This window comes from Dermochelys coriacea, chromosome 25, assembly GCF_009764565.3.
Source record: "Dermochelys coriacea isolate rDerCor1 chromosome 25, rDerCor1.pri.v4, whole genome shotgun sequence".
In the NCBI taxonomy this organism is placed as follows: Eukaryota; Metazoa; Chordata; order Testudines; family Dermochelyidae; genus Dermochelys; species Dermochelys coriacea.
The window spans coordinates 6,640,153-6,662,055 of NC_050092.1; the positions used below are offsets into that span (position 1 = coordinate 6,640,153).

The 21,903-nt window shown below is 49.7% G+C and overlaps 1 protein-coding gene across 5 annotated transcripts in view; it reads right to left on the reverse strand.

Moving 5' to 3' along the window:
• LOC119848431 (tyrosine-protein kinase ZAP-70) overlaps positions 1-21,903 on the reverse strand; it is a 43,617-nt gene that overhangs the window by 13,328 nt on the left and 8,386 nt on the right. The window contains exons 2-5 of one of the 5 annotated variants that reach the window (XM_043502765.1): positions 4,854-4,979; positions 3,017-3,473; positions 804-964; positions 103-241 (exon numbers count right to left, since the gene is read on the reverse strand). In XM_043502765.1, the coding sequence (XP_043358700.1) occupies positions 103-241; positions 804-964; positions 3,017-3,418 (702 nt within the window). In that variant the 5' untranslated portion in view covers positions 3,419-3,473; positions 4,854-4,979. Of the gene's footprint in view, positions 1-102; positions 242-803; positions 965-3,016; positions 3,474-4,632; positions 4,980-21,903 lie in introns of all 5 variants that reach the window. The other 4 variants (XM_043502766.1, XM_043502764.1, XM_038384238.2 and 1 more) reach the window with 4 other exon arrangements.

A 21,903-nucleotide genomic window follows, 5' to 3' on the forward strand; every position in this document is an offset into this window, starting at 1 on the left:
AAGGCTTCTGCAGCTCAGGCTCTATCCCCCAAGACAGAGACAACTTGCCTTCTCCTGACTCGGGGAAGGGAGGGCTGGGGAGGGCGTCCTGCAGTATCATACCTGCCACAGCGTGTCAAACTTGGTCCCCTCGGGGATGGAGTACTTGCCGGACTTGTCCTGGTCGATGCGGTAGTGATACACTGTTTTCCCATAGACGAGGGACAGTGCATAGGTGCCATTCTCCTTCCTCTCTCGCAGTCTGGGTGGGAAGGAGGAGGGGGTCAAAGTGGCTGGCTTTGGGGCTCGCCCCGTGAAATTACTGTGCATGGTCACGAGGCACCTGTACTAGAGCTCTGGGAAAGGTCACCCCCTCCCACCTGGGCCACATCTTTCCATGGGGAGGGGGGATTGCTCCCCCGTGGAACAGGCCAGAAGCCTGGTTTCCAAATCCTGGGGCTCTCACATCTCCTGGATGGGTATTAATCTCAAGGCAGAGACCCGGCGCACCACACTGGCCCTGTCCTCGCCGATCTCCCCGCACCCACTTCACAGCAGCACTGTTCTGGTCCTTTCTGGGCTCACGTCTTAACGTCAAGGGGAGCTGCTCCTGGGCCTCCAGAGCTTCCCCGTGGAGCTCCACAAGGTTCATTCCTCTGCCCCCCACCTCTTGAAATGTGGGGAATTGGGACATGGGCTCAGCTGCTGGCCCTGCCCTGATGACACCCTCTCTACGTCGCCTCGGAAACAAGCAGACGGGGCGGAACGGGGTTGGGGGATCACGGTAATAGGAGCAGGTATCTCCCAGCAGTTTGGATACTCACAGAAATTTCCCATCAGGCTGTGCTCCGGAATAGAGCCTGCGTTCAGCCTCATCCCGGGAGATATTGCTGTGGTACCAGGGCATCTTCTCATGGGCAGTGGTGGCAATAAGTTTCTCGACCTGAGGGGCCTGGCTTATGATGGCCTGTTCGAGGGCATCGCCCTGCAAGGAAGCAAGAAGGGAGACCATTCTACCCAGGGCAGCACTGGTTTTTATTGCATCCTCTTGGGCAGGTGATAGTGAACTCTCAGGAGACCTCAGAATCACTCTCTTGGTCACCGATAAAGCTCTGGCTGCCCACACCACTGGAGTGATACTGGGCTGAATTCTGCTCCCGTCTAAATCCAGAGTGACTTCTTTGTCCAAAAGCATCCCTGTCCCTCCCACCCCTCGCTACCCATTGTGGGGAAAGGAAGGGAGCTCACCGACTTGCAGGTGAGAGAAGCAGAAGGTCATGGTGGCCTTTAGAAGAGGACTATTGTTAGAGCTGGTCACAAGCCTTGGGGTCTGACTTCCATTGTCAATCCAGAGGTCTTTTAAACTCTCTCCTGCTGCTCTGTCTCCCTTTATTTTGCTCCCTACTCCCTGTTAAGAGCAATGTAATCTTGAAGCCATTCACAGTGCACGGCAAGTTTATGACTCCCACATATGTGGACAGTTACATTTTCTTATTTGCCTGTAGATGGCACACTTTATATTAACAACCTGTACTTGCATGTAAGCACCTATATCTCCTTTGTGTCTGAGGGGCTTGTCTACACTACCGTCCGGATCGACGGGCAGCGATCGATCCAGCAGGGGTCAATTTATCGTGTCTAGTATATATGCGATAAATCGATCGCCGATCACTCTAGCGTCGACTCCGGTATTCCACCTCAACGAGACGCGCTAGGGGAATCGACGGGAGACGCACACCGCAGTGAAGACACTGCGGTGAGTAGATCTAAGTACATTGACTTCAGCTATGTTAATAACGTAGCTGAAGTTGAGTAACTTAGATTGATCCTCCCCGTAGTGTAGACCAGCCCAAACAGCCCAGCATGTGGATGATGCCCATCCTGCCAAGGCTCTCTACGACCCCTCTCGGATTGCACCTGGCGGCTACAAGAACACCAGGTAAGAACCTGTGGAGCACTGCAGCTGTAAAGCTGGGAGTCTTTCCCAGCCACCTTTGAGATTTATTGATTTCTGATGGGCAATGGGTACCCAAATCTCCTAGGTGCTTTTGCCATCCCACCCTCAAAGGATGTCTTGTCATTCTTAGCACAATGGGGTCCTGGTCCAGGACTGGGAATCAGGCTCCTAGGTGCTCTCATAATACTATTAATAACATAGACGAGCCATTGATTTGGTGATGCGTTTCTGTTGCAAGGCAGGGTTGCCAGTTTTGGTTGGACGTATTCCCTGAGGTTTCATCATATGATATAATCTTTAATTAAAGATTGATCTTTAATTCCTGGAGACTCCAGTACAATCCTAGAAGGTTGGCAACACCATTGCAAGGGCTTATTTCTGTTAGAACAGTGAGTGGAGGAAGGGCAGAAAGGAGTTCTGTGCAGGGCTGGCTGAGCCCTTGCTGACCTGATCAGATTAATGTTGCCGAGATCTAAATTGCCTGCACTGTTGTCTGGTACGTTGCCTAGAGCCTTGGACAGGTGTCATTCTACTTATTTCATAATGGGAATAAATAGACAAATAGCTAGCTCTGATTCGATGCACCAGCTCCTGCATCCACAAGAAAAACTCCCCGTGACTTCGGTGATGAAAGAACCGAGGAAAAGCGGAATCAGCATCTCAGGGTCTGGCTCTGTACAAGTCCCGTACAGCACCCCTGAAGCACAGCCAGCTTGGGCTGAGTACCCAAACAATAGCACCTACCCCGCTGTAGCCAGGACACTGGGGCTCTCTTATGCTGTGAGCTCTGCAATGGCCATGCAGGACAGACAGGACCTATCTTGTTAAGCCGGAGCAGAGGGAGAGAGGAATTTGAAGGCACAGGCTAAAGGCTCAGAGCTATGTCTGCAGCGGGAACTGGAAAAGGGAGGAAGATTCAGGGAGGCTTTTCCAAATGGCAGGAGCCCCAGTTGTGCTGAGCGTGTGGAAATGGATAGAGAAGAGTCGGTGTAAGACGACGGGAGGGAGGAGGAGTTGAGGGACAATGTGACCAGCGGCAGCAAGACTGAATACAGCCTTTGCCTTGGGACCATCCAGTACCTCCAATTTCCACATCTGCCGGACGTACTCGCGCACCATGTTGTCCCGCATGCTGTCGAAGACGCCGGGCTGGAGCTCCACGCTGCTGGGGCGGTTGCAGGGCTTGCGGAGGGTGCAGCAGAGCCCGTCGGCATCCTTGGAGTAGAATTCGCAGAGCTCCTCCGGCCCGCAGTGCGCCTTGCCCCCCGCGATGGCGTACGTGCCGTTCAGCTGGCGCTCGATGGGGTAGTGGTAGAACTGCAGGTTGTGCACCATGGAGAGGACGTAGCCCCCCAGACTGCGCAGGCACTGGCGTAGAAGGAAGAGACCATCCGACATGCCGGCCAGTTTGAGGTACTCCTCAGCCTCCGACCGAGAAATGCTGCCGTAGAAGAAGGGCAGGTGGCTGGCTGCATCCGGCATCTCATACGTTGACCAGGGGCTCCTCGTACCTGCTCAGACACTCTGTGTGCTGGGCCTAGGAAACGGAAGCAGAATTCCTCATTGAGACATTGCATTGCAACATTGCCACAGAAAAAGGGAAGCTGTTGGCAGAGAATCCCTGGGGAGTGCAGGGCCCGCGTTGCCATCTCCATCCATCGGCCCACAAGCCATTACTGCGGGATCAATTAATAGAATCTAAGGCCAGAAGGGACTATTCTGATCACTTAATCTCCTTTCTTGCATAACGGGTTAGATAATTCCACCCTGTGGTTCCTGCATCACACCCCTAACTCCTGACTGAGCCAGAGTGTGGTTTTTAGAAAGACACCTGGACTGGAGTTAGAGATTTCAGGTGATGGAGAATCCACCGCATTCCCCTAGTGAGCTGTTCCAATGGTTAATTATGCTCACTGTTAAAAAATTTCAGCCTGAAATTGTCATTGGACCTAGTTATGCCATTATTGTCTACATTAAAAAGCCCCCTACTACTCCAAATCTTCTCTCCAGAGAGGTCCCTGTAGATCATAATAATAGGAAATACCGTTTTTTGCAATGCATCATTAACCTTTGGAACTCACTGCCTCAACATACTGTTATGGCCAAGAAATTAGCAGGCCTCAAAGAAAGGACTAGAGAGTTCTATGGGTAATCAGAACATTGACAGTTCCACTAGACAGGATACAAGTTTATAAGGGGATATAAAACCCTTATGCTTCTAGGCCTAATCCAACCGCCAAGTGACAAGGGCAAAGAAGAACCTTTCCCTATCTGTTGCTGAATTTTTCACATCTTCCACCAGAGTATCTGGCAGTGGCCCCTGTCAAAGATTGTCCATTAGACGGACCAATGGTCTGAGCCAGTTTGCCTGGTCCTCTGTGCCTAGCAACCCAGAGAAAGCTAAAAAGAAAAGGAGTACTTGTGGCACCTTAGAGACTAACAAATGTATTTAACAAATTTATTTGTTAAATAAATTTGTTAGTCTCTAAGGTGCCACAAGTACTCCTTTTCTTTTTTGTGAAAACAGACTAACACGGCTGCTACTCTGAAACCAGAGAAAGCTGTGACTCCAGTGTGACAATCCATCATTGCAGATTGGATTCTGTGCAATTCTCCCACCCTTTTCAAACTGGAATCTGCAGATGTCACCGGAGGCCCCTAGACTCACGACAGAGTAATAAGAGAAAGGGACTTACCACCTATCCCGGCAGAGCCAGCTCTCAATAGGAACCCAATGCATCATGTCACGCTGCTGGCTGAACCTGTGATGAGTCTCCTCCACCAATGAGCTGTTATCTGCGCTATTGGTTTTGGTATCACGTTATCTAAATCCCACCCACAGACCTCGGCTAGTTTCCATTAATTCATGGAAACACCAGTGAACTCCAGGGGGTACATTGGCTCCCTGGGCGCTGGCCTTTGATGGGGATGTAGCGTGATGTGAGAAGAGCTGAGCTGGCGTCTCCTTTTCACAGACGTGTCGGTCGCATTCAGAATACAGTCAACCCGACTCCTTGGGTTGCTGTGTCTGGTCTCTGCGCTTCTGCACACCTTTTTAATTCATTATTAGCAGTAGTCATAGTATCATAGTGCCCAGGAGCCCTAGTCAGAGACCAGGACCAATGGTGCTAGGGCCTGTACAAACCCAGAACAAAAAAGACAGTCCCTGCCCGACAGAGCTGACAGTCTATCAGACGAAGATGGACTTCAATTGGCGACCCAGTTGAAGAAAATTGTTGATGCCCGCAACCGAAAGGAGCTGGGGATGAGGGGTGTGGGAGGGGCTCAGGCCTGAGGGTTGGGGCGTGGGGATGAGGGCTGTGAGTTGGGGCCGGGAATGAGGGGCTCAGGGTGTGGGAGGGGGCTCTGGGATGGGACAGGGGGTTGGGTACAGGCAGGAGACCAACAAGATTTTAAATTGTCCCAACGGCCAGGCCTCTTGGTCGACTGAGGGACAGACCTATTGCACACTAAAAGCCAGCACAGACAGGACCAGGCCTTAGACGGTCATATGGCATTCTGAGCTAGGCTGGCCACACCCTGATAGTGTGTGGGCTAGGCAGGGACTGTCTTTTTGTTCCGTGTTTTTACAGTGCCAAGTCCATTTGGGGTCCTGATTCGTGACTGGGGCTCCTACGTGCTACCATAATACAAATAATCAATCATGATAATAAGCATTGACTTTATAGATGATATACACTAGAACAGTGGTTTTCAAACTGCGGGTCGCGACCCAGTACTGGGTCACGGAATGAAATGCGCTGGGTCGTCGCGGCTCTGGTCAGCACCGCTGACCGAGCCATTAAAAGTCCCATTGGCGGTGCTGCCCGGCTGAAGCAGGCTAGTTCCTACCTGTTCTGACACCGCGCTGCATCCTGGAAGTGGCCAGGAACAGGTCCGGCTCCTAGGCAGGGGGGCCATGGGGTTCCACGCACTGCCTTTGCCCCAAGCACCAGTTCCGAACTCCCATTGGCCAGGTTCTGGCCAATGGGAGCTGAGCGGGGCGGTGCCTGCGGGCGAGAACCACACAGAGCCACTTGCATGCCTCCACAAAGGACCTGGACCTGCTGCTGGCCACTTCCAGGGTACAGTGTGGTCCATGGTGCCAGGACAGGCAGGGAGCCTGGCTTAGCACCCCCGCTGAGCCACTGACCAGGAGCCACCCAAGGTAAGCCCACACTGCAATCCCCTGCCCCAGCCCTGAGCCCTCCCCAAACCCAGAGCCCCTTCCTCCACCCCAAATGCCTCATCCCCAACCCCACCCCAGAGCCTGCACCCCCAGCCCAGAGCCCTGGCCCCCTCCTGCACCCCAACCCCCTCCCAAAGCTCCCTCCCACACCCTGAGCCCCTCATTCCCGGCCCCAACTCACAGCCCTCACCCCCATGCCCCAACCCTCAGGCCTGAGCCCCTCCCACACCCCTCATCCCCAGCTCCTTTCGGTTGCGGGCATCAACAATTTTCTTCAACTGGGTCGCCAGAAAAAAAGTTTGAAAACCACTGGCCTAGTACATGTGGGATGGGGATTGAGGGGGATTGCTGGAGAGACGCCATCCTGCCATAACTCCCCTGCTTTGCTCAGGAGCAAGGCAAGGAGGTGCCTGCACAGGGAGCTGGATTTATGGCCACCAACTTTTTTTGCCCTATTTGTTTTTTATCTGCCTGAAGCCCAGAAAGGGCCATCCAACAACCGAAAGCAGGCTGAGCAACAGAGGTGTTTTACTATTGCAGGAAACCACAGCCGGAAACAGTCAGGGAGGTTTGCAACTTGGGTACAAGCCGTAGATTAAACTGTGTCAGGCTCAGCAAAATTCAGCCTGCGTTGTGAAGCCCCTTTAATCAAATGCATGAAATTGGAGGATACGGGGACCAAATGGGCCAGCAAGCAGGATCGCGAGGGCAGGAGACCTGAGTTCGGAACATAGGAATTGCCAGACTGAATCAGATCACGGGTCCAACTAGCCCAGTATGCTGTTACCAACAGTGGCTAATACTAGTTGTGTCAGAGGAAAATGCAAGAAACCCTGAAGGAAACAATTATGGAGTAACTAGTCCCCCCGTTAAATTTACTTCCTGACCACTGATATTTAGGGAGTGGTTTAGGCCCTGACGCATGTGGGTTTATATCCCTTCCAAAGTTTGTGTTTAATCTTTACTATTATAATACAACTATGGAAACTGTGGTATGCAGTGGTGGTGTTGCCGTGTTGGTCCCAGGATATGGGAAATGTTTGTTATCTATATACATGTCTGGACCTTTTCTGAATCCTGCTAAGCACTTGGCCTCAAAGATATTTTGCAGTAATAAGTTCTGTTCCTGACACTGCCACTTGCCTCACCGTGTGACCCAGAGTTACTCTCTTAGCTGCTGCGTACCTCAGTTTGCCTCTCTGTGAAATAGATACAGCATTATTGTCCCCATCTTGCAGCAGTGTTGTGAGGCTTCATTTATAACCCTTCATACAAGGCGAGCGCCTATATGGTGCTATGCATCTTCAACTCCCCCTGATTGCTAAAATCAGGCCCTTATTTTTCAAGCAGCCTCTAAATGTTGGGTGGCAGTTTGGGCCTGATTTTCTGGAGGTGCTGAGAATCCCCACATGCCTGAAGTGTCTGAAGTTGAGCAACCAAAAAAGAGAAGCACCCAAAATCAGTGGCCACTTTAGAACATGTTGGCCTTCATGTGTGAAGTGACACTGAGAAAGGCCTCTCCCTCACTTAATTAGGTCTGATCAAAACTGCAACCACATTTAGATGGGCACGACAAACAGAAAGATCTCTGAGATATCTGTCATTTACAGCTATCTATAGCCAGCCACAGACCTCGGCATGGGAGAAAACTGCCAGCTACGGTGTATCACTTCATGACATCTAAACACAACAGGCTGGGCCAAATTCTGCTGTCTGGGACACTGGTGCAAATCAATCAAAGTCAGTGGGGTTGGATCAGTGATGCAGGGAGAAGTATGGAGCCTGTCATGAGGGCTGTTTATGTCTTCCTATTATTATTGTTGACGATATTATCATTATTGTTAGGATTTATTATCAACCTGGTCACAACAAACCCCAGTAATGTAGCTCTCGCAGTGTGAGCTAGCCCTTTAAGATGGATGAGGTTCAGCATCACCTGTGCCAGGTGTAGCCTGCCTCCCCAGGTGAAGGGAATAGAGAGGGCCCGGGGCAAGGGGATGGGAGCATGTGACTCAGCACTAGGCCTGCTGAGGAATATAAGGCCAGTAGTAACTCTTTGGTGTGCTTGAGCAGGAGTTGCAGGGAGAGGTGCTTGCTAGGAAGAAGGTTAGGGAAGCCAGTACTAAGAACCTTGCACCAAGGGAGCCAGCCAGCCAGCCAGCCAAGGTGGGGGTGAGATTTGTGAGTGTTTGACTATCACCTTAGTAAACCAGGCTCCTGGAAAGAGGAAGCATGTTCAGAAAACACCAGCAATAGGGTGATGGAGACAGGAGAATGGAGGCAGCAGAAGGGCCTGAAGCCACATGGGGAAGCCCTGCTGCAGCAGCTCCAGGGCTGGTGTTGCCTTGAGGAAAGGCAATGAGGGTGAGAGAGAAATAATCCCCTTGACTGTTCTCTTGTTAGTGCCTCTTGCTGTGTCTGGGCCTGGCCCTTCAGACTCCCTGTGAGTGCCTGTTCCCATCCCAGGAAATGCAGTAGTGATGAGGGTGGTATTGGTGAAGATGATGCCTGCCTTCCCCAGAGCTTAGCTGTGTCTCTCTGGAAAGCCAGTAATGGTGGGGGTGGGGGTTATTTTCTTGCCCCATTGCTTTTGATTTTCCTACCCTCCCTGCTGGAACATTCCTCCTTGGCTGACCAGATAGCAAGTATGAAAAATTGGGACCGAGTGTGGGGGGGAATAATAGGCACCTAGGAAAAAAAAATCCTCAAATAGCAGGACTGTCCCTATAAAATTTGGACATCTGGTCACCCTAATTCTCACAGAGCCCTAGTGGGGATGACACCATGAGGGAGTGGCATTGGTAAAACACCACTGGCTACAGTGGCCCCTGGCCCTGGAGAAGGCAAACAAGCCCCAGCCTGGCCATGGGCTTGAGGCAAAGGCAGGAATGAGGTGTGATCGTGCTTGAGTGCAAGGAGGGGCTGTTTGAAGGGGCAAGAGCTTAAGGAGGAGGGACACGGAGGCAGAGCAGTGAGACTGACCCGGGGAGGGAGGTGTAGGCATGAGGCTGGAAAAGGGGGAGCAGGGATGTGGATGGGGGGCCCATGTAATGAGGCATGAGGAGCTAGTCTGAGGTGCTCTGAGGGGAGATTCTGGTCCATCTCCAGACTGCTTCCCTCCACCCCTGCATTTGCTTACCAGGAGGCAGTGCCCTTGGAAGCCTGACATGGCCACATACTGGACTTGCTGAGCCTTTTCCCAGCAGTGATGGGGGTAGGGCTGGCTCGTTCCAGGGTAGAAACTCTCCCCTGCCTGCCAGGCTCCCAACCAACGGCTGCTGCTTCCACCCGCTCAGCGGCTTGCAACTGCCATGGAACCTTTCTGCTAGGCCCCGCGAGGAGCTGCCTCGCCCCCGCAGCCGCGTGCGCGGCTCTGCCGTAGCCCTGGCCTTGCAGGGTTTGCACCAATGGGGTGTTGCTGTTATCAGCTATTGCTGGGCCTTGGAATGGGATCCCTTGGATAACTTACCAAGGCCACTGTTTCTAACCGAGCGGCTTCCTTTAGCGCAGGGGGCAGTGACCCCTGCTTTTTAGAGGTCCCTGGTTCGCTCCTGGTCCTGCTGCTGACACAAGCCAGTCAGGATAGATGGCTTGCGTGTATGGCTGAGTAGCATTTCAGGGGCATGCTCAGCAACTGGGCCCTATTCTGCACAAATAAGAGCAGCACTTTAAGCTAGAGAACTGAAATATCGGCTAAGGAGCTGGCTTCACTGACATGCTAACTACGTAGGGCCGGATTCTCCACTGCCTCTCCGTTGGACTCTATTGGCTGTAATACCTGACTCTGTCACTTGTGTCAGGGCAAAGGGGGTATACATTGCTACCATTCTGCACTCCCTCTGCCCTGGCATAAGTAACAGGGGAATTGGGCTCAGCATCTTACACTAGGCATGGTCATGCTTCGTGTCAAGGATCTGCTTACAAAAGCCTAATAAGGAATACTTCCTAGCTATTGTAGGGCCTTTCATCAGTGGGTCTCAAAATACTTTACAAAAGAGGTCAATGTTGTTATCCCCATTTTTGTGGATGGGGAAACTGAGGCACACAAGATTAATAGATATGAGCATGTTGCAGTCATGAATAGTATGTTATATATGGTTATAAGCACATCTGTCAAAGGTGTAGTAGGTGGTTATAAGCAGTCCATTGATCTATTGGACTGCGTAACAATTGATTAACCTCTCATTAAAACATCTGCTAACAGCTTGAAGCTTTCTGAGCTCCTGATAAATAGAACATTAGTATACAATGTGGGCCCATTCACATTTTGCTTCTGTTTTTTCAGTTCACAAGTCAAATACAGTTGAATAGATCTTGCTAAGAAGTCATCCTTCCCTGGAAGAGGGTTTTATTCAGGCTTAGCCCTAAGTGAAATGACTGTGTTCATGTTTACAGAAACCCTGGAAAACAAACCTCTCAACATCTGTTCTGAGGGGTGTTTTTGGGTTGTGGTTTTTTTTTTTTTTTTTTTTTTTTTTGGAAACCTGCACCACTCGGGCTTCAGCTGGGACCTGGTCTTCTCTCTTCTAAGGAAGTGAGCAGGTAAGGCTATTAACTTGAAGGATAGTTCTTGGCTGTGTGTTTAAAAGGGTAAATAATAACTAGAAGTCTGAGGTCTTTCATCTCTATGGATCCCAGATTGTGCATGTTCAGATCTTTCATCCATCACTGAAATACAGCCACTTCTGGTGTGGAACATGGTGACCATTTTGCCCCAGTAATAATGCACCGTTGTTAGGAAGCAAAGTGTAGAATAATTTCTGATACCATGGGAGGGAGGTTAGGAAAATACTGCTCCAGGCAGGAAAATGAGGAGAAATCGGAGTTCAATAAATATCCTCTCCTTCTCAGCTGTCATTGAAACAGGATCACTCTTCTGGGTACTGGGAAGGGTCTGTGGCAGGCAGCTGCTTCTGTGTCCTTGTCTGTATTGCCCACGTTCCACTTAGAGGATGTCTACACTAGAGCTGGAAGCGAGCCTCCCAGCCCGGGCAGACAGGCTCCAAAGCAGCAGCAAGACTTCCCTGAGGGGCCTGTATCAATCAGGATCTGAGCAGCTGAGCCAAATCACAAGCCCCCAACTAAATCCCTGATCACTGTGCCCAGACCCCTCAATTACCAGGATTTTATTTGTTAAATAAATGGAACTTTTGCCCAATGCACTGACTGCTTGGACCTGTGCTCCCTGTGGCACTGCTGACCAACTGCTCAGTACCTTATTGTCCCGTATGCATTTTTCCATCTGATCTGGTAGCTCTGGCTAGCAAGACTCTGTCTCGCCTCTGCTGACCCCCTCTCCCACACCCCAGCAGCTGCTGAGTTTACTTGCAGCTGGATGGGTAGTTGGTGACTGAGGGGAAGCTTGTCACTCCGTGGGGGGGGGGAAGGGGGAACTCATGAACCTTTTATGCAAAGTCCACCCCACACACACACACACACACACCCCCTACATCTGCTCCCCCAGGCTCAGAAATTGCCACCTGCACACTTCAGTCCCGTCCTGCCTTTTCATTTTGATTCATTCACTCTCTGCCCGTGTTTTGGCACAGCCACTCTGAGCTGGCAAGAGCACCCTGATTCCGCTTGAAGGGGAAGGAGAGATCGGGTGATAAAGAATGGAAAAATAATGACACATCTGATCGTCGCTGTCAGATGGCAGTGAAGGCCTAAGCTTCATATCCTGCTGGGGACTTTTTTCTCTCTGTGGTTATTTGTCAAATGCTAATGAGCAGAAGCAATTAGCTCCCATTGCTGTGTGGGGAGGGAGGCAGGCCACCTGCATGGGGGGAGGAGGCAGCCTAGTGGGCATGGCTTAGTTGGCAGTTTGAAAGCGCAATTCTCAGCCAAGAAAGCTTCGTATCTGAGCTGATTTTTTTTTTTGTGCGTATGCATGGGTCGAGGCTTAATGTTGAGGCTCTCCTTCTTACAAGAAAGTTGTCTTCCATTCATATAGCACCTTCCATTTTACAAATGGATGTGCCAATTGTATGCCACAGGAATGAGTGGAATGCAGCCACCTCTGGGGTGGAATGTGGCAGCTGGTTGGCAGGGTGGAGCAATGCTCCAATCAGCCGAAGGCTAAGGCAAGGACAGTTCTACAGCCAGGTAAATCTGAAGGGCAGTGTGAAGTCACCCAAGCTGGAGTTTGGCCAGTGCTCTGCTGCAAACAGTACCAGGGAGTCTTTAAAGACCCAGCAGTGGTCAGGACTGTCTGAAAAACAGCCACACAGTGTGAATCTACTGACTTGGTGGCGGTGTCCCTTCTTCGTGCTGACCCATCATGAACACCCCTTATTGGCTGAGCAGGTTCCTATAGTGAGCTCCTTATGCTTTTCCTTGTCTCCCTGCCTCTCCAGGTACTCATAGGTCCCCATCTGTGTAGTATGGGAGATCATGCTCAGTAGCACCCTCCTGTTCCTTTTCACAAATGCTCACTAGCTAATTGTCCCCTGTTATGGGGGTGGAGGGAGGGGAGGACAGCAGAGTCCACAGACATCAGCTTGATCTCTAAGGGGCTAAGCAGCATTGCAAATTTATTTAAGCGTAAGCTTTCATGCATCCAATGAAGTGAGCTGTAGCTCACTAAAGTTTATGCTCAAATAAATTTGTTAGCCTCTAAGGTGCTACAAGTCCTCCTTTTCTTTTTGCAGATACAGACTAACGCGGCTGCTACTCTGAAAGCAGCATTGCGTGAAACAGGATAACTTATGTAATGTGGCTGCTTTCAGGCAGTCACTCTGCAGAAGTCCGTGGCTGACCACAGAGCGGACGCAAACTTTTTCAATTGGATTCTGACAATTGCCAGAAGTGTCTTGGCTCTGCTAAAGTTGCGACTGCAAAATACTGCCCTGGAGTAGCCATACAAGGTCCCTCTCCTGCAGCAGGATCGCCAAGTGATGGACCCTTTATCTCATGTAGGAACGGTAACCTAGGGGATCTCTTTGCAAAATTAAGAAGCATGATTCTGTCTCTCCTGAGAGCAATGCACAAGAGCAATGCAGGACATAGGATTTTACTGGTTAAAGCACTTGGTCTGAATTTCATATCCTGTCTGGTCTTCAAAATGTTTCAGAAATGTCTGAGCTTGACTGGCTTAAGCACTTTGGTGGTGCAGGATTTGATCATGTCCTAAGTTAATGGGAGCTCTGTTGTTGACTTCACTGAGTGCTGGATCAGGTCATCAGCAAGAAGCCTGCTGAGTTCCAGGAAGGCTGTCGCAGCCATTCACAGACCTACCGATAAAACCAATTCTTAATATCATTGTCTGTATGACCAAGATGGTCGTTCCCCAGGGTTTTCATTCTGCGGCAAAGTCGTTGCATCTCAGTGAGTGGAGGGTTGGGATTCCTTGGCACAAAGGGCATCATGTCATGGGGCCTGGCCTTTGGCGGGTGAGAGCTGGAGGCCATTGCGTTTCTAGAGCAGTTTTTTCCCTGAAGTGGTAGGATGACATCTCTCGTGACCCAGTGGTGGGATGCTCCAGATAAAGCTGGCACTGTGTACTTGCAGGCAATGCAACCATAACCTCCTGGGCTGAGGGTCTGAGTGAGTGATGATCCTCCAGTGTTTAAGCCCACAGAAAGGGTAAGGGACTTGCTGCCACTCTGAAGCCAGATTTCTCCATTCGCTTGTGCAGTGGAGTAGTGTGTGTTTGGAGCTGAAAGGTGAGAGGGTCTAGTCTCTGCTTCCTGTGTGTGAAGGACACACAACTGCTTGTGTCTGCAGCATATGGATTTGATTCATAGGTTGGAGGACAGGCGTGCGTGAGCATGCACACGTGCGCACACACCCCTCTTCTTTGTACAGTCACTACAGAGACTCGATGACTCTGAACCCACAGGTCCAGTGTAGAGTTTGACCCTGGTGCTCCCAGCAGTGTGTATGGCTCTACCATGGCGCACTTCCTCTGGATAGGTAACGCCAAGTCTTCCAAACCAGTAATAACTTGGTTGCAATCTACCTCTGCGCCCCTGCTTACCACTCAGGCTGAGCCATGTGAGGACAGTAGTCACAATGTAGTGTCAAAGCTTGACAGCTTTCCTGGGACTGACTAATGAACCAGAGAGAGGAGCTGATTCCTTAGCCAGGCCCTGTCTGGGCCAAGGCCAGGTTTCCATGGTGCCACCACAGGGACACCTTCAGCCAGTGGAAAGGACACAAGGAAGCAGGGGGCTGTCTTCCACAGCAGCCCCTGCCATCTGCTCTGAGACTGTCTCAGCATAAGGGCTCCAGCCCTCCATCTCCGTGGCCGTCTGCAGTACAGAGCACTGGGCTCCCAGGCAATGGCACGTACTGTGCAAAGGGGAGAGAGGCCTGACAGAGCGGAAATGAGGTGGAAGGATGAGCCAGTGGTTAGCTTGCTAGGCTGGGAGGAGGGAGGCCGGGGTGCAATTCCAAGCTTTGCCACAGACTTCCAGTGTGACCTTGGGCAAGTCACTGAGCCACTCTGGATAAAGGAGGAAAACGGTGCTTCCTACTCACAGCATCACCGTAAGGCACTCGGGTATCCTGGTAATGGGGGCCATGTAAGAGCATGAGAGAAATGAAAACTATCTTTCATCTCCCGCATTGGCCCCGGTTGTTCTCACCATGCATTTAACAAGTGCCTTCTCACACATGGCTGGAGGCATTGCTACGTGCTGAAGAGACAGCCGTGCTTTGCGGAAGACACTTTACACCGCAGCCTCTCACCCACACTATATACCTCATGCTTAAGCAACTGTCAGAAATGTGTTTCCGACAACAAAATGACCCCGCCAGAGACCTAATCCTCTGCATGTTAGAAACATTTGGAATACATTTTTCTTGTTTTAAGTTAAAAAGGGGAGATATTTAATCTTCTAGTTTAGCTCTTTTTTTGTTTTGTGTTTTTTTTGTATGTAGCGCCTAGAGGCTCCAACCGAGATCCAGGTGCTGTATAAACACACAGCAAGGAGCAGTCCCTGCCCTGAAGAGCTTACAGTCAAACGAGAGAAGGCAGAGAGACGTGCCAAGGAGGTCACAGGTGGTTAGTGTCAGCTGCCAATAGATTCATAGTTTCCCGATTCCTAGTTTGCCAGCCTAGCTACTAGCGCATACCACCTCTCCCAATGGGATGCTGATCTCAAGTTGTACTGCAGTGCAAATAATACAAAATAATAATAATTGCCCCTTTTGCTAACTGCATTCTATATTGTCCTCCCGTGTTGTGCTCAGATGCATGAGTGATACTTTGCTCTCCCTCTGCTCCCGTCAGCCACGTCTTCACCAATCTCTTGGCAAGATGATGCCTCCTTAACTTAACCCTAAGATTTCTAATTCTAATCAGTCCAGCAAAGGCCAATAGATCATCAGGCTTAAAATGTGTGATCACTAGAGCTGTGCAAGAACCGTGGGAAATTATGCAGTTCCAGAAAAAAGAAATTGTTCCAAGTTGGACAGAAAAGCTGGAAATACAATTTTTTTTTTAGACTGGAAATATCTTGAAAAACTCCTGGCTGGTAAGTGGGCTGGGAAGCTGGCCACCAATGGAGCCTGGGACCCTGCCCACCTGCTGGCTGGTTGGCCAGTGGGCTAGCAGGAAACCAGGCTGACTGGCCAGTCTACCTGCCTAGCTTCCATTGAAAGTTTCACTGGAATTGACCCGGTCATGCAGAAAGCTTCCGTTCCACTGAATTGGCATTTTCCATTTGAAAACTGTTGATCAGAAAATTTTGACTAGCTTGACTGAGAACCCTTAGCTGGCTTCAGTATTTTTATCATGTCCCTTCTTAATCATCACCTCAATCTGTCAGTCCATGCTACCCTACCTCCAAATCTACAAACTCCTCCATTCTAGTTATCTTGCTAATTGCCTTATGGTCAATTCGCTTCGGTCTAACTGTATCTGTCCTCCATTCAGGTAGGACAGATTGGAGACTTTATTCCAAATGCAGTCTGAGCAGAGCTTTATTCTGTGATAGTACAATATCCTTGCATTTCTGTCTTGTGTCCCTGGGTGATGGAAGCCAACGATCTACTAGCCCTCTGTACCCCTGGGACGTGAAGTTGGGTTTGTCAGTACAGTGGGGCTCCTCCTGTCCTTCACTGTATTAACTGCTCCACTTCACTGCACAGGGGCTGGAACAGTTTGTATAGTGGGGGGTGCTGAGAGCCATTGAACAAACTGTAAACCCTGTATGATGAAAACCACTTCAAGATGGGGTGCTGCCACACCCCTCGTTCCAGCACCTCTGCTTCACTGCCTTAAGAGCTACTTAGCTTGGATGTCTTCTCTAAATGCATCACTTTCCACTTATGTTCAGTTCATTCCACCTCTAAATCCATTTCACAGCATATGTCAAGATTAACCCACCAAACAGTCAAGTGCAGTAGACTGACTCAGACATGCACAAAGATGAGGACTGTCTTTTTGTGCTGTTTGTGCAGCCCCTAGCACAACTTGGTCTGGCTGAAATCCACAGTTGTGCAAAGGGCAGCAGCAGGGCTATGCCTTGCTCGTGATGCAATAGCCTTGTGTGCTGGTCCTCTCAATTTTACCTATTTGACTTCCAGGAGCAGCTCATCTTAGGACACCTCAGCCCAGCAGAAGTGCCCCTTTCCACTCACAGGCGGATCCAAATGTGTGTAGCCATTGGCTGGAGAAGTCCTTTTTTTTTTTTTTTTTTTTGGTTGTCGTCATAATGGACATGCAGATAGCATCTTTTGTCAGGAAAGGTCCCAGAGCACTTTGCAAGTTGTTTATATGGAACATTCACCCACCTCTGCAACGTAAAGTTCATGGATCAGAAAGGCTGTGATGTCCCTCTGAGATGGGCCACCCCAGCCGTTCTGCTCCAGTGACCTTCCACAAGTGTCTCGGGAAGGGAAGAATACATTCTGCAATTAAAACTGCAGGAGGGGATGTAGAGAGGGCAAACATAATTACCCAAGTTGGAATCTGGCCAGGACATCATGGTTAACATCTCTACTCTTGCAACATGTGCCAAGAGCTCTCTAATGATCCTGAGTCGCAAGGCATTTGTATTTCATTTGAAAGGGCAGTCAAGTGGAGCCAGCACATCCAGGCGTGACAATACCTTTTTTTTAAGATAGCTTGTTTGTCACTAAGCAGTGGTGCTGTTCGCTTGTAGGAACGCAGATGGTTGAGTGGCTGGAATGGAAGCCATCACTATCTGGGGCAAAAGCCAGTAGGGCTTGGGGTGCATTCATCAGTTCTCAAACAAAGACAAGTTGTCTTTGTATGAAATAACCTTTAAAAAGTTGCTGTCTTAAAAAGAAGTGAATACCTGACCCCTGATGCAGCTGCCCTGGCAAATGAAGGAGCAAGGCATCCTGATCCTGCTGTTATTTCAGTTGGCATCTCAGTATCAGAAAAATGTCAACAAACTAGCAAAAATTCAGAGAGGAGCAGTAAAACTGCTAAAGGGCTGGTGGAACTGATTTATGAGTATAATTCTTGGGAACTAACTCTGCACATGTTGTGTTGGCCAAGCATGACTGGGGGGAAAATGCGATAGCCAACTCCAAGCGTCTGAAGAGCTTGATCACTCGGGAGAGAGAGGAGGCAGTTTGTTAACCTGTTCCAAGGGGGTATTAGTAGGAATGGCCTGATGTTAAGCAAAGGAAAATGTAGGCTAGTTATCAGGAAACATTTCCATTTGAGCGTGGAACCGTCTTCCCCGAGGGAAGTGGTGGAAGTCCTATTACTTGAGTCATTTGAAACTGGACTAGAAAATATACTGTAGGGAATAATCCCACATTGGCAGGTAATGGATGGGATGAGCTAATAGGACTTTCCCATATCTAATTTCTGCAATTCTGTGAGTTCCACTTGGGGAAAATGATTCTCCGGATTTCTCATCTTGGCCTGAGCGTAAGGTCAGGCTCGGCGAATGCTCTATAGAAAACTTTGGAAAAGGTTCGATGGAGAAATCGGTCGTCTTTTCTGCTGGCTGTTAAAGGGCTTGAACTGACAGCCCTGAAGAATGAGCTCCTCTGCCCACACGCAGAATGGGAACAGGGTGGAGAGCAGCAAATACAAGCTTGTCTTGCCCCTTTCCTGGAAGGTGGCTCAGGCCTGACCTACAAGCCCGTCACTAGTGGAGAAAACTGAGTTCAGTCTCAGTGGCCTGGTCAGTCCTTAGCCTTTGCGTTCTCTGTGCTGCTGGCCCCGGGTGTCTGGTTTGAGTTACTCCAGGCCCTTCCTTGCTAAGATATTTATTGACTTTGCTCCAGAATGGCAATCTTCCTAAGCCTTCCCCATGTCCTCACTGCTTCGCATACTTGGCCCCCTAGGCAAACTCACTGCGGCCTTTAGCACATCGTGTTTAGAGGCTAATTTCCCAGTGGGACATCTGCTCATAACAGGTCCCAGCCCCGTTCTACTGCCGCACAGAGGCTGCAGCTGAGATCAGCTGCCAAGGGTTAACGTTCTCCCCAGAAAACCCTCAGACCTCTGTCATCTCCAGCCACACCCTTCTGCGGTGCCCAGCAATGTCCAGTTATCTCACCAATGTGCAGGCTGCTCCTTAGATCATCTGGTGGTAATCCATGAAAATGAACTCTCCTGGGGGAACGTTATTGCTCAAGGAACTGGGTGTTTGCCACAGAGTCTTTCACCTCCAGGTCACGGGATTGAAGCCAGTTCTGATGAGAAGTGATTGGCTGTTCTAGGCTGACAGCTGTTTGGTAGCCCGGTGGGGAAATGCGTGTGTTTGCCTTGGTATGATTCATAGTGGACTAGTGTCCCCATCATAACAATTAGGTTGACGCAATGATCTAGTTGACACCCCCTGCGCGCGCACACACACACACACGCACTCAGCAGAGAGTCCAAGAACTGAATTGACGTGGGGCATTGAACTTGCCCTTTGAGGGAATCCTTCCAGGTCACAGTGAAGTGTGTTGCTTGGAGGACATGTGGAAGTTTGCCCTGCTGCAGCCAAGTTGTTTGTTTTGTGCGTAGAGAGAGGACGTTAGAGTAGGATTCTCAAAAGCACTCGGCGTTGGCTTAACTCGGCACCCAGTGAAGTCAATGTTAAAACTCCCGCTGAGCACATCTGAAAATCTCCAGCCCTCTCTGGCATGCCTCAGTCCAAAAGGAGGAAGCTGGACTGGGAGAGAGGGAGATTAGCCAGTCTCTTGTCCATTCATGTGCCCGGGCAGAGTTCCTCTGGGCAGTGTCCGTTGAATCTGTTCTCAGAGCTCTGGACTTTGACCAGAGTTCTCTGCCCGGTGTCCCCCTCTGCATTGCTTGTTTTGATCCCATGACCTGCACCCCTATGCCTATTTTGACATTTTTGTCCTCCATAATCTGTTGCTTTTCGGACTCTGTGGCCCCCTCCCTGATTTGAGGGCGGGTGGGCGAGTTGTTTTGGTAGGCTCCACGCACCAACTCAGGGTTCAAATAGGCTGGCACCTTTTGTCCAATGCCAAATTCACTTAAAAAAACAAAGCACGCTTTAAATAATTAATAATGATCACATGGCCATGCTGGCATCTCGCCTCTGCTTTCATGGTGGGTGGGTGGGTGTGTGTGTGATCAAACAATCTCCCCAGATAAGGAACAGGCCATATATGTGCACCGATACACATATACAAAGTGTTCAGCTTCTCAGCTTTTTCCACACAAACATCTTGGAGGGGGGGTGTAATGACTTTCACTGTGAAGTGTCACAGCGTTTGAAATGAGAAATTCTTCTCAGTTTTCCATTTGCCCTAGTGACCCCTCAGAGGTTCCAGTCTGGTCTGCTGGAGAAATGTGCAATCGGAGGCGCTTTAAGCAGAAAGACGGGAGGGAGAGGAGGCGGTTGATGGAGTAACAGACAGGCAGGGAGAATGGGATGAATCTGTCTGTCTTTTTAAAAGTGACGCAACTGGCGTCATGCGAAGCAAGGGTGGAAGAACCAGTTTGGATAGTCTCTTATGAGACATTGCCTTCATAGCCTCTTGAAGGACTTTGTCAAAAACTTTTGGAAAGTCCAAATAAATGTATTCGTTCATCAGTTTTAAGATCTCATGGGACTTCACCGATCATCTAGTCTCACCTGCTGTCTAGCAGAGGCCAAAACCTTTCAGGGAGGGTAGAATCAGATCAAGACCCACCACGTTCATTTCACACATGCCACCAGACATTCATTCTGGACCAGTACAGGATTTGAACCCATGCCCACAGCTGAATGGCACCATCCCTGTACCCCACTTGATGAGCCGTTCATCTCCCCTCTCCTGCTCTTTGTCATCTCATTCTTCATCCACAATGACTTTTCCACACGCAAAACATTTCTAAGCACTTTGGAATGGTACATTTTTGGCTGAATAATCATTGGTGCTAATTCTCCTGAAAAGTCGAGATTCGTTAACATTTTCACTAATGCCCAGCTTGTGGATAGTATAGCTCCAGGAATCTACAAGCTCAGTTGTTTTACCGTGTAGCCTACCGAGGTTTGCTTACCCCAAATGCTGTCTGAATTGGGATAGTTCCAGGAGCCCCTGGAAGAATCCAGCTCATCCTGTAGAATCCGTCTCACGACTGGGCCTTGTGGAATTCTGCGAGCAGCCCTACCAAGTCTCGCTGCAGATGAAATGGAAGGTGCAATGTCCTGCTTTGGTTTTAACCCTTGTGACTGAAGGATTTTTCAATGTGCATCAAGGGGAGTGTTAAAATTCCTCTCCTCCTCTTTGTGAAATCTCGCTGTATTTCAGCGCTCCTGGCTGGAGAGCCCTGGAAGGAGCTAGAGAAGAGGGGCCCTTGAGAGCCAGGGCTCCTTTCCCATTGACAGACAGACTTGTGGTAGATTTTACTTGATACAATGGGAAATTTATATTTCAGAAACATTCATTCACTCTTTCTTTCTTTCTTTCTGCCTGACACATCTGTGTCATGTGGCTGTGTGCTACCTGAGAGGCAGGTGACGTGATTACTCGTTCGGCAAAGCCCCTTGGGGTGCTTCAGGATAAAAGGTGCATTTATTTATATAGCAAGAGAGAATAGTAATAATACACTAGGATAGAAAAGACCGCCACTGCCCCAAGGTGCTGCTCCTACTTGCGTCCGGCCTGGCCTGTTTATACATAATTACCCCTGATAAACTAACCCTGTAACAAATTCTACTAAGCCTGTAAACCATCCCCGCTTCCCTTGAACTCCAGCTTAACCATGTAGTTGCAGTCCACCTGTATCCTAGCAATTGCAAGATCGGAGGTGTAGGTCTGGTCTACGCTAGGTAGTGTTGCAGCTTGGCACAGCCTTGCATGCATCTGCACTTAATTCTGCATCCTGCTCACACAGCTATTCCCCTACTTCTGGACAATGTACAACCCTCTACCAGCAGAGTGCCAATGTGGACATAGAAGTACCAGTATAAGCAGTTCTCCAACAACAATCTCACAGTGCAACTGTCCCTTCAGCATCGCTCTGCCTGGTAAAGGCTTTGACCTCTGCTGCCCAGGGGTGTCGGTGCCCAGAAATAAATGTGTAATACTGACAGACCCCAGTCGTCGGCCAACAGGCTTGAACCTGGGGCCGCTGGAGCTTAGTGCCTCAGTCTCTACAGCATGAGCTACAAGCCATGTGGCTCTTAGCCAAAGTTGTAGCAGACTTATTAATCCCTAGATCAGTGGTTCTCAACCAGAGATATACATACCCCTGGGGGTATGCAGAGGTCTTCCAGGGGGTACATCAACTCATTTAGGGATTTCCCTCATTTTACAACAGGCTACATAAAAAGCACTAGCCAAATCAATACAAACTAAAATTTCATACAGACAGCGATGTGTTTATACTGCTCTAGATACT